Here is a 14,380-nt window from a genome sequence, read left to right as displayed (position 1 = left end):
AAACCGCTAAGAGGCTGCAACATCTCAGTAAAAGTATCTAAATTCATTTGTGATAGTGTAAATAAATCTAAATAGCAGCCCTAATTTATGTTTTAAATTTCTTGTGTGCAACCATCAGTCATTCTTCATTTCATACACAAGATGAGCTGACAGAACAAATGAATCATATCACTTTTCTTTTTGACAAAGTTGTTTTTACTTTGCAGTACAGAAATCATTTGAGCCCAAGATGTTTTTTTAACAGTTGCTGAAACAGGGAGATACCAGAGGGCTCTCATCAATTCAATACTGCTGCAGTACACATTTGGTCCTTCTTAAGCAATTACAGTTAACCACTTTCCATCAATCTGCTGTCAATGCTCCACTTTCCCATCATTTTGCATAACACAAGAACTAATACATCTCCACGTGTGTTATATCAACTCAGTGTCGAAATCAGGTTCAGGTAGTTTATGCCGGACTACAGTTGCTGTTTGCTGTCTGACTGTTCTGAGGTTAGGTTACATTGGGGGGGGGGGCACACAAAAAGTCCATACAATACTAAGCCACTTTAATGAATAAAATCTGACAATTTAAGCTGGCAGCTAAGGGGCCATCACACATAGCAGTCTGCTGTTGAGGAGCACTCAGCTGTTCATGATTTTATTCAGACATACAAAACCACAAAGCAACTTCCCTCCAGACCCCAACATGGAGAAATACTTGCAGAGAATATAACTTATGTGTCGATATCATATTTCTTCCAAACACAAAACAGAAAAAAAATATTTCCCCTCCACCCATATTGTCAGATCCTACTGTTTATGAATTCTCATTTTATTTGGCATCTTTGGACTATCCATCATCTGATGAGAAGCATTAGAAGATGTGGTATCAGTGTATAACCATCCATCTGAAGGTGATTTGAAAAAGCATAGCACCCTCCCTGAACCCTATCCAACAAAACTATATCATATCTCTCTATATATATCATGAATTTGTCAATGGGCAGACCATATCCTGGGATAGCCAGCCAGCCTCATTGATGTGTACATTTTTGTGTAGGTTTTCTATTTTTTGTAAGATTTCAGTTGTCGGCAGCGTTATTTGATGATCAGGAGTGATGCAGATGCCTCTACTCTGCAGCATCACCGAAGATGTCCTGCTTCTTGCGCTCCATCTCGGCAAAGTCAAAGTCTGAGCCAGTCATCCTCCGATAGATGTCCTTGATGTCGTCACAGGTGGTCTCAAAGTGAGTTGTGGCATCGTATGAGCGGGAGATAAAAATCTGGAAAAATAAAAAAATTTTACAGTGATGATTCGCATTAATTTCTTTCACTTTCTCTATTGATCTGGTGCAACAATATTAGTAGCGTTCGGAATTTTACAACATTTATTGCTAACCCAGTGCTGTTACTTCAATGAACCAAACCAATTGCAATGTTTAGGTAACACATTTATATCAGCATAAGCAAACAGTTAGCCTGCTCTGGGATTGAGCTGTCACCTTTTATTGGCAAGATGTTAACTATTAAACAATGGAAAAAAAAAAAAAAAAAATCATTGTACAGAGGCTAAAGGCCAGGTCAATTAAAGAGAATCAACTGAAACCTGACACAACCGGCACAACAGGAAGTGCAAAGTTTTACTATAATGTGGTCACCGTGATTACGGATAATAGTGCATTTGATGACACCTGGACTGCCATCCATTATGGCTTTGACTTCATGTAACTTGAAGAGAGATCTCCTGTGTCACAAAATGCAAGATAAGCTCTGTATCTTATATATGGAAATATTTGGGAAGGCTAAGTGTATAAGATATGGGTTAGTACTGTGTTGGTTTTAAAACTACAGTACTAAAACTGTATAGCTATATCCACCCCATATATAATCCATCTGAATCCTGCAGACAGCTTAGTCATGGGGTGAAAAATGTAACTGCACTGAGGTCCTTTGAGGTTCATATAATCTTGGACATCGTACCTGGCTGTCAGTGCCCATGTCTGTGGGCGCATACTGGTCACTAATGCTGACAAACTTCTGCTCGATGGGCTCAAGGAGGTCCAGAGCAGGCTTGATCTCTTTCTCTGGGCTGTTCGTCTCCACTGTAGTGCTGGCGATGGCGATGTATTTACCCTGTGCTGCCACGTTGTGAGCAAAGGAGATCATACAAACGTAGATATCTGGAAAGAGAGAAAAAGATGAATTGATGTTTATTTCTCATGCTATTACAAGACATTAAGAATAATACATATGACTATTCATTATAGAACTTGACAATGAGCCATGTCCATTTCAGAATTTCAGGAGAGGATGTTATACATTTACCATCACATCTGTAGTTTTACGCATTTAAGTTGAATAATAACCCAAAAGGGGAATAATACATTTGAGCAGTGGCTATTTCCAATAGGTTTGATTGAAAAGATTGAAAATTTTTTATTTTTTTTGCTCAGAAGCTACAATAAGCATCTATCCAATGCAAGAAAGGCCATCAATATTCCTTGTATAATTAGAATCAGACCTAATTTCTATTTTAAGAATATTTATCTCAACTTTTAACTTTTAAGTATTTACATTTCTTATTCAGTTATTAACTATCCCTCTGACATACCTGCAATACAACATTCCTGTTTTCATCTGACATGAATACATGTATTGACCATATTCACCTATTTTCTTCTCTTCATTAAAAAGTGAAACTATAGGAAATATCTTGGGTAGTTCACTTGGTGCTCACCGTGCTTCCTGTTGACCTGGTTTTGGGGGATAATAATCTGGCAAGAGTTGATGTCACCAGTGTTGGCAATGGGGTGACTCAAGATGCAGATGACTCTAATCACCTGGCCCACCTTGGAGCTGCGGTCCATGACATAACTGGGATCGCAGATCAGCTGCTTGCACCTGGCAATCTGTGGTCGGAAAAGAGACAAAGGTCAGAGGCACAGACCACCCGCAGAGCCCTTTATAAGGGGAACATTAAGACCTGTTTATTCATGAAAATACCTAGCAGCCTGTACATAACAGGAACTTCACTTATTCCTCATACTGCTGATCTATGCTTTTAAAACAGTACACATGGTCAATAATGGCCATCTAATTGGATTAATTAATTGTTGACCAGCCACGATGTTAGAGCTGTTATCCGTTGCTGGATCCACACAGGGAGATAAAATCGCAAGGTTTCAAATGACATAAATCTTATTTAACACTTCTTTTGGTCGCCAAGCTGTCTAAGCTGCACTGCAGTAAGTCAAGTTTCAGGTTTCTCTGTTCACAGCTAATGTCCACCAGTAGCCTGCAAATGAGGCACAAATGCAGACGACACTCAGAAGAAGGAATGACGTGCACCTACCTCTACCAGAAATTTAAACATATAAAAATATATTAATTAGCTGCAACATCAGCAGTTTAAGAATTGTGTGTCATTGCAGACAGCTTTTACGTTTCCTGGGTTAGGGTTAGCCTAACCCTAACCCTAACCCTCCTGGTCTCTAACCCTAACCCTAACCCTAACCCTTCTTTCATGTTTCTACGGATTACCACACAGTTATGATTTTGGTGATTTAACTTGTCTTGTTGTGGATGTAAATTTTTATTTTTAACCTCGCTCCAACTGTCAACTCTGAGCCAGTTCAGACACCCTAACACTGATCTGATCAATGGCTGTTCGTAAAACACATCTTTAACCACACAAATGCTTGAGTTCAAAATTTCTGTCATGAAAACATTTCTGTACATAGCCTTTAAAGCCATAGCTTTTTTTTCACCTGCCCAAATACAGTTGTGTAGTGGGAAAAAAAAACAAACAAACAAAAAAATAAAAAACCCACACTGTCTATGGGTCTTACAGGCAAGTAACAAAAGATGCTCACCTCTCCCTCAGACTTGACTCCCACAACCTTCCCATTCTCCACCACAATCTCGTCAATGGGCTTGTTCAGCATATATGTCCCACCATAGATTGCACTCAGCCTGGAATAAAAACAGTTTGTCAAACGTTACTTCCCTTCACCAGAACAAAAAGCACTGTGTGCTACATGAACCCATAACACTGTGTTTAACGCTGAATTAAAAACTTCACTACTGATGCAGTTCTGCAGTATTTTTTCTGTACACCATGACAAAAACAGAGTTCGTTGGTTTTTTTTGAGAATTGTAGAGAAAGATCGGCCAGCTGTTGATCAACATGTCTAATGAAGGGCAGAAAATTGAAGTTCCTGACCACAACAAACGTGGTAATCATGGAGGCAGCGCTGTCAGGTCGTTTTAAAAGTTGTATATAATAATTTTTTTGTGTCTCCTTGGTAAATTTGATCCGAATAGCTTCAGAAAATATGCACAAATCCATAGACATTAAAGAGTACAGAGAGAAGGCTCCTTCTGTATCCAATTTTGAGCATCAAACAGGTGTTGTGTTTTGCAATGTGAAACATGTTACACTGTAGTTGTTGTGGCTGGTTTCGGTGCTACTTTGAGAACTGACTTTAAGCCAGTAAAAGCCCTTGCCTGAATAATGGACTGGCATGACAGAGATATGTCTCACACTCAGTAATCAAGATTCCCCCATACCTGGCAAAGCCTTGAGGCAGTTCTCCCAGACCATACAGTGGGTAGAGGTATGGGCTCTTGCCGTATCTGGCAAGAGACTCACTGTAAAGCTTTATCCTGTTTATTGTTTCAATGCAGGGCAGATCCAGGTAACTGAGAGAAGAGAGATGGAGATCATTTAAAATGTATTAAGGATGGACCACAGCATCACAATAATGTGCACTTATGGTATAATTGTGGTACTTGTCAAACAAAAACCACTGACTCATCTGTGCGGTAGAGGGCAAGGGAATGGCCAGTGAAGTCTATGACTTCCTGACCGAGGCTAAACTTTTGGAAAATAGCCCTCATTGTTGTCTTGTTGGGGTCAACACCTTCCATGGTTTTGGGGTCATTCTCATCGAAGTTGGCAATGAAGATCAGAAACTTCCTGAAGCGCCGTTTCTCAAACAAGCCCATGAGACCTTCAGAGGACCAAGTGGTTAGTAGTAGTTAGTTAATATCGATACAATATGAAGAGTGTTAGGGTCTCTTCAAATCCAGTCAATCTACAAAAAGCCTCAAAATCAGCAGTTCCCTAATTTTCATGAACCCCTATATCCACTTCTCACCACATTCTCTTGTCACTTACTGGATGCCAAAGCTTCAGTCTCAGTAGAGGGGACTTTGTAGATTTTGCCGGCCTTGTACACATAACTGCCTTCGATCACTTTGAAGTCCAGGTAGCGAGTAACCTGTGTGATCAGCAGCATACGGACAAGCTGACCTGACAGGAGGAGATGCAAACATTAAGTGTATTGTAATTAAATTGTAAGTAAATTGTAACTGTATGGTTGACACTTTGAATCCCCTCTTCAGCTTAACACCAGAGGTTTGAGTCACCAGCTAAACCTGCATGTGATATTCAGTTGTTTACCATTGGCCATTAGGAATTTAGGGATGAGGTCCACATTCCAGTCCCTGCCTTTTCCCATTGAGTCAGGAGGGGTGCCAGGAAGGTTGAACCGCTTGTAGAGCTGCAGGGAAATACCAGAGGAGGATTGGATCAGCTAACATAACCACTGACAGACACATTACACTGAGCTGGAGGTGAAGAAAAGCGTGGAGTCAAAACAAGGTTGGCTCAATTAAAATCTCTAATGTAAAAAAAAGCCACACCTCAGTTTAAGATACAACGCAAATGTATATTATCACTATTCCACAGTATTGCAAAGTCAACTCACATCTTCAAGCGGTGTGATGGATGCACTCTCAGCTCCATAGTAAGAGTTGCGGTCCATGTGCAGAACCTTTTTCCCCTTCACGGACATAATGCCTGATAAAATGCATTCCTGTTGGGAAAATAAAAAGCATGAGATTTAGGTTACAGGACGCAGGAAATTCCCTCCCTAGTCATCCCTATCAGCACACACTGGACATGTTTTATTTTATCAATGATGGGGCAGATTCCCCAAGTCTGCTTTGCTGCTGCAGTCCAGTCCAGTCATCACACCATCCACCATCACTGTAACATAAATGGACAAATGTGAACCCTGTTTGGTGTGGCTGTTAATCCACTGATCCGTTTGGATGAAAAGTGTTAGTGTTGTCCTCAGTGGGACAGTCCAGTTGAAAGAGATGAGTGGAACACAGCAAGACAGTCACATGATAAACGTTTTGGTCAGGAACAAATCTACATAAGTCTACATAAATGTACCCATGCAGTGTTGAACTGGTTCTTAATAACCCTTGTTAATCAACTGTTCAACTTCATTTTGCAGTTAAGAGGTTATAATTACACATACAGTTAAAAATTTCAGCTATTTCATTGAAGCTAACGCTTCAATATCTCAAGATTTATGGCTGTGTTTCCTGTTTACAGCTGACAATGAGCAGACAGCACTGACAAAAATCAACAGAGTGTCAGATTAGTTTGATATAATATGTGTAGTGTTTTGAAAGGAAATAATTTGTTGTAAACCTGTCTCAGGCCAGGAATCCTTCTTGTGTGTCAAAAATTTAAGCCAGGAACGCACTGGCTACATCATACTTGACTGGCAACTGTAGAAAGTCTAGGTTTCATTTCACTTCCCAATTTCATGTATTGGAGGAGACACACTGCCAGTGTTATGTACATCTTACGACTGCTGGCTATACTGCATGGTTTGTAGAACCAGTGTCTAACCAAATCTTTCACGAGGCACGTGTCTTGCTCAGGAACTGCCTATAAAAGTGGTCTGGAGGTCATTGACTGGAGGTCTCAAAGTGAAGCCAATGCTGAAGAGTCTTAAAATTCCATTCTATGCAAAAATAAGTCCAGCTTTCAAGTATCATGTGAACTGTGCACAGAAAGACAGCAAGGCAAGTGTCACTGGTACTGTGAAACCACCTGCCACTTTCTTTTCTCTATCATTCTAACTGTCCAGTACAAACAAAAGTTGTATCTGCAGGATGTGTCTAAGTCACTGGATTAACCAAATGGATTAACCAACACCAGACATGGGTTTCTGTTCTGTCCACAGCCACGCAGCTTTATGCTCAATACAAGGAATTAACTACTGTAGACAGCTATATTGTCTCAAGGCTCAAATTAATATTTGTTTGTAATTGGGCTGTTTTGCAGAAGATTTACCTCCGACAGTCAGTGCTTTGATTCTGTTTATCATTTTACCTGATGCACAACTATGAATTAAAACTTGAAGGTGAGCAACTCCTCAGGTTAACAGAATGAAAGGAACGAGGAGACATGGGCAGACCTAAGAATTGAGCTTTGACAAATCGAGTGCCAACATGATGTCCGGTATGCTTTTTTGGAGATGTGCTGAGAAGCACCACTTTCACCTTTAATTTAGTATTTCAGAGGCTTGGGAGTTATGGGGGGGGCCAAAGGTCTTAATCCGATTACAGCCAGAGGGGTTTGTGGATGCAGGAAAACACTGTGCATTTCCTGTGACTTCAGACTTGTAAAATGTACTAATTAATGGCAGCTAATACTGACAATATGTGGTCCAATGTGTTTCTCACATGACAAAACAGCAGCTCTCACAGGATGTGGCATACACTTTGCAGTCTCTTCAAACAGGAAGTGACGGGGCTCCAACAGTTTGTTTTTATCCAGTCAACCTAATTCATCATACTCAATGGCAGCTTGGTTTCCCTGAGCAGTATGGATTGACCATCAGCTCTACAAGTAGGAACATTACGTTAGTCACACAGAAAAGAGCTGACCAGAGTATAGTGAGGCAGCAGAAATAAGGATGCATGAAGCTCAAACTAGAAACTGTGACAGGAAATATTCTTCACCACAAAAACTTGTTGAGCAGTTTGTGCATTTGTTAAATTTTCCAACCAAGTTGTACCATGTGCAACCCAAACCATACATCATACATAGCTTAAGCTAACATGAGGCTCAAACATACAAGGGGAAAAAAGGAAGTCCCGTTTGTTGGTTTGGTTCTCAATTAACTGCAATTTCCGGCCTGTCCAATTATATTTATAAATCCATGAGGAGCATAAAGAAATATTTCTACTCAAATTTTGGGACAAACCTCGCAAACCCAGTGATAACAGCTGATTTTTTTCTCCAAAAAAAAAAAGAGTATGAGTCTCTGAGAGAGTGACTGAGTGTTTTATAAGTTCTTCTGGTGCTTCAGCTTACTCTCAAGGGACCCTGTAGTTGCAATGTTACTGGTTTAACAGCACTGAGCTGGACAGTTGACAGGTCTGTGTGAAACTTCAGTTATGGGACGCAAGTCTGAACACTGATTGCAGTCTTTTGCATTGCAAGCAAAAGAGGGATATTAAAATTTATTTCAAAATACCCTCATATAAACTGCAAGAAGCACTATATCACACACACTTTGCTTAGCATAATGTGCAAAGGGTGGAACCTGTTGTTGTGGAATAGTCTATAAATGCCCTCATGTATTTTTTTTTTTTTTTCAATAAATCCACCTCCACACTTAACATGACACCAGTCAGTTGTTTTCAAAGTATAATTCAACACCATCATTTAGTTGTAAAATGCAGTATCGTGCAGTATACTGTCTGACCCAGTTAACCTCAGAGAAAACTTCTACATAGGCTGTAAATGTTTCATTTCCAGTATGGCTGCAGTTCAATCTCTCAAAGACAGAGCTGTTCTGATGTCTCAACTGTTGCTCCTTGTGGTTGACAAGTGTAAATGACCCGCTGCTTATATAAAATGCAGGCTGTGGCACAGAGCCTGAGGCAGCCTTGTCATCACTACATCAGCCAGATGGTAGTGGCCATGCTTACAGAGAGGCAAACAAACTGATCAGCTGAACAGGCAGGCAGAAAATTTAGACTGATCAGGATGGCAAGTCTCAGTTCAATTTTGAAAACATAAGACCCATTAACTCAGAAAGGGTTAGAGACAGCAAAGTCCACTACAAGGGGTAATTGCTTGACGACTCATTGTCATATGACAGGTTATCACAAACACAGCTTGAAGTCACAGTCTTTGATTTTACTAGACTGAAAATCTCCATTAAACTTCCAAATGTTTAGGTCACAAGAATCTGTAGGTCCCCAACCCTTCAGATCACCAGAAGAAGGAATTATTTGAAATGAACACAGGTACAGAGCTGAAGCAATATATCCATTAATCAATCAAACATGTTTTATCAAGCATTATTTGAGAAAATGTATCCTTTGAAGTCATTGTGGACTTTGTTGGACTGCAGGCTGGATGGACAAAACATCAGCTCACAACTGGACAACTGTCCCCACATCATGCACTTTAAACAACAGTCTGAGATACAACATTTCAGAATTTGGAGTTTAGGGTGATTTGTTTTTCTATTTTACCTTCCACCACTGACCCTTCCCTTGGGCTCCCGCAGGTAAGGGTGGGCTCAGCTTCTCGTTACCTGATGTGAGTTGCTACCCAATGTCAGTTACACATGTGCAGTTAGGTCCATTATTTTGGAGAGTTATTTAAGGTGACTCTACTTGGACAAAAACGGAGCCTAACTCAATTGCGATTTGTGAGAAAAAGGGACAATTTTGTTCAAATCCCAAAAGGGAAAATAAAAACTAAAAATAAAAGCAAAACTCTTTTAAAAATGTTCTTTTGTACATTTGCATTTCGTTTTAAATAGGGAATTTTATTTTATTATTATTATTTTTTTAAGTCACAATCGTCAATTTGTGTGAGATTTTTAAGCTGCTCAGCTTTACACAAAGTTAGTGAGGTTTTGCGTCCTGCGTTCAGCCCTTTCCTATTCATTATACTGTGAGCAAAGGCATGCATTTCCTTTAACATCATTTCCTCCTTGTGATGGGAACAAAGCCATCAGTAGCTCTGATCTGGTATTTGGAAAGTCTGCAAAGAATGATTTAATTATGAATAAGTCTGCCAATTATGGTCTTGATTCAACATTTAATTAAATTTCATTAATGAAATATTCAAATATCTATCGTCTGAGCTGTGAATTAAAGTATTACAATTTAATGCCTGTTGTTGCCTTTTCCTTCTCATCAAGAGATTTTTTGCATTTTGGGGTGATTTTGAGGTTTGATATATTTTCAGAAAAGTTCTTTGTGAATGGAGAAGTTCTACTATTAGTAGAACTATTATTCCAGCATATTACGTCTGGCTCTCCTCCCATCCATCTTCTACCGCTTCTCCATTTCCAGGTTGCGAGTTGGGGCTGGAGCCAATCTCAGCTAACGTTCCAGGTGAGGGGTGTGATACACCCTGTGTCCATCACAGGACAAACCACCACTCACACCAGTAGAGTAGGCACCAGTTAACACGTGTGGACGGTGGGAGGAATTAGGAAACCCACCCAGACCCACAGATTTTCGCAAATTCTGCACAGGCTGGGAACCGAACCCACAACCTTCTTATTGTGGGGCGAGAGTGCTAACCACTACGCAGTGCTGCTCTTTTGATGCTTTCCGCCACAACAAAAACAAACTTTACTTCAGGCAACTATTGCTGTAGCAACTAATGTTAAACTGTTAGAGCATTTGCTGCATTTTTATCACTATACCACTTCTTCCTCCTCTCAAACATTGCCATATACAACTGTTGTATATTTGAAAACACTGTTGGACAAGCTCCTTCTCCATTCTGGACATACAGTAACAGCATGAACTAAGTGGACAATTTTAAATAGCACATGCATCGTTAATATATTTTTAAAACCTTTAAAATCTATTTTCAAAAAGTAACTTATTTTCTGAAATTCACAAATGCATTAATAAAGTCTTCTTTCCTATTAAACACTTAAAAGATGTAAAAAGATCTTTAAAAATTAAACAAAAAACCAATGAGCACTGTCTCATGGTCTGATCTGATGTAAGTAAAAACTAGAGTAACACTCTCCAGTGCTTGAGCTCTAGGGCTATCTGACATCTGAGTAACCTGTTGAGAAGCACTAAAAGAGAAGCTGTCGGACTAACAGAAGTGAAGTCACTGATTTGCAATTAGGAACAAAAACCATGTGAAGCCACCCTATAACACCACAGCATCCACCTGCAGAGCTTTTCAAACTGGCTGTGAGTCAGTTTTGCTCTCACTTAGTCGCAGAGATAGTCCAGAGTACTTTCAGTTCCTCAGTGTTGGTGGAACCACACCCAGATGTGAGCTAAATCAACAATCAAGCCAGCAAATTTGACCAGCCCCCTTTTTTCCTGAGCTGCTTTTGCCCTGCTACTTTTGCCCACCCCGAGTCTGGCAAAAGTTACTTTAACATGTTTGACTTCATAAAAAATACTGTGCATGGACTTAAATAGTGAGGAAACTGGCACATTTACATTGAGAAAAGGCTGTACTGAAGTTCTTGACATTAAAAAGTGCTCATAAACTGCAAAAAAAGTTAGTCACTCAGAGTTGACATGTAGCCGGCTCAAGGCCTGCGGTAGACTCATCACGGGACAGGCTTCTGTCCTGGAGAGATGACAGTCAGGAGTCTAGTTCCGTGTGTGAGGCCGGGGCCTGATTACTGCTGACAAAGTCAATTTCCGGTTAAACATCCAGGCGAATACCTCAAACACTGCCAAGCCATATTCGACTGTATCCGCTGTGTTGGGACTTTTGAGCGTGGAAGAGAAAACGACGCGATCAAGTTCAACGTCGAGTTGCAGGTTAATCATGCGTTGTTGAACTCCCTGACTGTCAGTTCAATGATCCACACTACCCCAGTTTTTCGGGATAGCAGCCACACTATTACCTGGTCCCTGAGTTGAGAAAAGGTGCAGAGGCTTTATAAACTTTATTACAATATGCTTCATTCCGCTTTTAGACAACTTCACTTGTCTGCCTATTGAGCGCCTGGACGTTAACTTCAGACTTCATTTAGTCTAAGTAGCTGCATTATCTTGTGAATTTACTCAGAAAAGTAGACACCTTTGCTAAATCTACACTGAATAAAACTCCCTCAGTCATCCAATGAGAAGTCAATGCATGCTGCAGATAAATCGATGAAGCTCTGACACCTTGTTTTTGGTTCCTTTACAGACTCGTTGATTGGCTTCATTTCGGTCGGCTAACGTTAGCAGACTAATCATCCGCGTTATAATCTTATCTTGACAGAGAAAAGCTACTCGAGTTGGCGCTCAACTGCCCAGTTACCGACTGAATACCCGAGTTTCCTTCATCCAGAGCCGATAGAATAACAAACACAGCAACAGATAAGAGTGCTTCAACTTTTCCGCATGGAAGTCTTTGTATCACGCATGTTTTTTGGCCACTGGCAGCAGTTGCATATAGCCACCGGGCTAATTCTTGGCGTTCGCTACTTTGCTTGGTTTCCAATAACGAAGGCTCGCTTCGAGTTAGCTGCTAAGCTAGCTACTTAGCGCTCCTCCTGCTGATTAGGCCCTGTTAGCTCGGAGCAAACTGTCAAGTGCTAACAACGCTCGGTAACAGGTTGCAAATCACTTCAACGCTTTGGACCGCATCGCTCGATGCTTTCTCACCGTGAGTCCAGTGCCCAGAACGATAACGTCGTATTCTTCATTCATTTTTCCAAGTCTTTTTTCCTCTGCGATTGAATATCAGGAAAGAAAATGGAGACCTGCGGGAGTGGAAGTGAGAAGGGGCTGCGGTTCGGCGTCAGGCGCCTCGGGGGGCGGGGCCTCTCAGCTATCAATCACTCGAGAGAGGCGGTGCTTAGTGGTTGGTAGCTAAGTGAAGTAAAAAGTATTCTTGAATTCTTGCAACTTCTGTCCTTTTGCAGAAACCACAGAGACAGAAGATTCAGACAGCACACGCCTCTTGTAACAACTTTACAATAATTAAAACTTGAACCTTTTCTTTAGTTCTCACCCAACACCCTTTCATTCCTTTTCCTTCATTCATCATCTCCAACCTGTGGGTGCTGGAGCCAATCCCAATCATATTAGAGTTTATTTGTTATGATATATATTGCTCTCAAACTATAGTTGAACTTTAGTACATTCACTGATTTTTACTTTTTTTTTTTATTATTTTTATATTAAAAACATATATTAACAGAACCTATTTAATCACCTCATTCCACGGTTTCCCTAACGCAGGAAGGGTGATGAGTAGGAAGGTATTGTCACATCACTGTTTGTGTTGCAACCATGGACACACCTGTTTAGTAAATTTAATGACAATCACAAAGTTAGCCTTTGTATTATTCACTGTGGCCTTGGTTTTATTATTATCCATGCACATTCCTGATAATTGAAGCACGATGGCCACACAATATTTCCATGGGCAGCAATCAACAGATGCAGCTCCTGATGTTTAATGCTGAGATTTTGTTATATTTCAGACATCCCATGAACTGCATTTAGCAAGTTAGATATTTTACATTGACTTTAAAATACAATCAGACAAAAGTCCACACAAGCAAGTAAGTTTATCTTAATGTTCCTCATCGTGTTTAAACTTAATCGCACAAAAAGTGTCTAATAGTCATGTAGCAGTGTGGCTAGCCCTCTAGCATAAACACAATAATGGCCTTTTTTGAGTGATTTCTGGAGATACTTCTTAACATACTGTAGTCCTGTTCACTAGCACTGAAGCCTATATAACAGATGTTAAAGGGGCTATATGTGAGTTTTCTCTTCTGCTCAATATTGTTTATTGCCATGAGCAGGTGGTTGTTTTTGCATTTATAAGACAATAAGTTAGAATTAGATTTAAATTAAATCCAAGCAGCATTATTTCATCAGTACAAAGTGGGCAACAAAAGAGAGGGCCTGCTTGTTAGTGAGCATGCTAATTTCATCAATAGAAAATATGCCACTTGATGATATGGTTATATATTCTGTTGCATCAACACCTGTACCTAAACCTCTCAATGCAAACCAAATGTATGCTTCTCTCAAAAAGCAACAAAGCTCTGATAATTTCAATTTCCCCTCAGTGGTAACCCCTGATGGATCAGTCAATTAAGTGGTTAACTTTAAATAAGAGATGACTCACAACTCAAACTTGCCTTTTACTTTAGAAATAAATTGTGTTTCTCTTTTTGTGTATTGTTGCTGCAAAGATTTTTATAAAGACTTTTTATATCTATGCTTCTGCTGTTCTTGGGTCCTGGGTCCTGGGTCCTGCATCCTGCCTAAACCCAAGACTGTACAATCTGGCCAGTATGGACCCAGCAAACAATCCGTCAACCCTGAGCCGACTGGACCAGATTGAGAAGGTCCTTCAACAGCATGAGGCAGTGATGTCTGTAACTACTGCTGAAGCATGGCAAGCAGCTTGCCACAATGGACTGGACTTGCTGCGCTCATCTCTTCATCTGTGACTACTCCGCCTGCCTCAGACCTTCCAGCACCTGCTCCAGCTATCCCCCAGTCAAGCGACGCCCCTGAGCCCCGGGTGGGAACCCAGAAATTTGTGACTCCTTTCTGAGCAG

General features: G+C 40.4%; 1 protein-coding gene across 2 annotated transcripts; it reads right to left on the bottom strand.

Moving 5' to 3' along the window:
- Nucleotides 1-418: 418 nt before the first annotated feature.
- Nucleotides 419-12,611, bottom strand: gdi2 (GDP dissociation inhibitor 2). 2 transcript variants are annotated; one of them, XM_029495391.1, is made up of 10 exons: nucleotides 12,462-12,611; nucleotides 5,756-5,863; nucleotides 5,449-5,548; nucleotides 5,164-5,298; nucleotides 4,798-4,996; nucleotides 4,554-4,685; nucleotides 3,857-3,956; nucleotides 2,722-2,893; nucleotides 1,965-2,164; nucleotides 419-1,267 (listed from the first exon to the last, which is right to left on the bottom strand). In XM_029495391.1, the coding sequence occupies exons 1-10, from the start codon at nucleotides 12,504-12,506 to the stop codon at nucleotides 1,115-1,117; spliced, it is 1,344 nt and encodes a 447-aa protein (XP_029351251.1). In that variant the 5' UTR covers nucleotides 12,507-12,611; the 3' UTR covers nucleotides 419-1,114. The 2 variants fall into 2 exon arrangements, with proteins under 2 accessions (XP_029351251.1, XP_029351252.1); XM_029495392.1 differs by lacking the exon at nucleotides 5,164-5,298.
- Nucleotides 12,612-14,380: the final 1,769 nt, after the last annotated feature.

This window comes from Echeneis naucrates, chromosome 23, assembly GCF_900963305.1.
Source record: "Echeneis naucrates chromosome 23, fEcheNa1.1, whole genome shotgun sequence".
NCBI lineage: Eukaryota > Metazoa > Chordata > Actinopteri > Carangiformes > Echeneidae > Echeneis > Echeneis naucrates.
This window is presented reverse-complemented; position numbering and strand designations above follow the sequence as displayed.

Excerpts from the sequence above, each read along its gene's own strand:
- gdi2 (XM_029495391.1), bottom strand. The coding sequence starts at position 12,506 with ATGAATGAAGAATACGACGTTATCGTTCTGGGCACTGGACTCACG. Across the intron at positions 3,957-4,553 it reads CTGCCTCAAGGCTTTGCCAG|GCTGAGTGCAATCTATGGTG; the intron begins GTATGGGGGAAT and ends TTTTTATTCCAG. Across the intron at positions 1,268-1,964 it reads ACATGGGCACTGACAGCCAG|ATTTTTATCTCCCGCTCATA; the intron begins GTACGATGTCCA and ends TTATTTTTCCAG.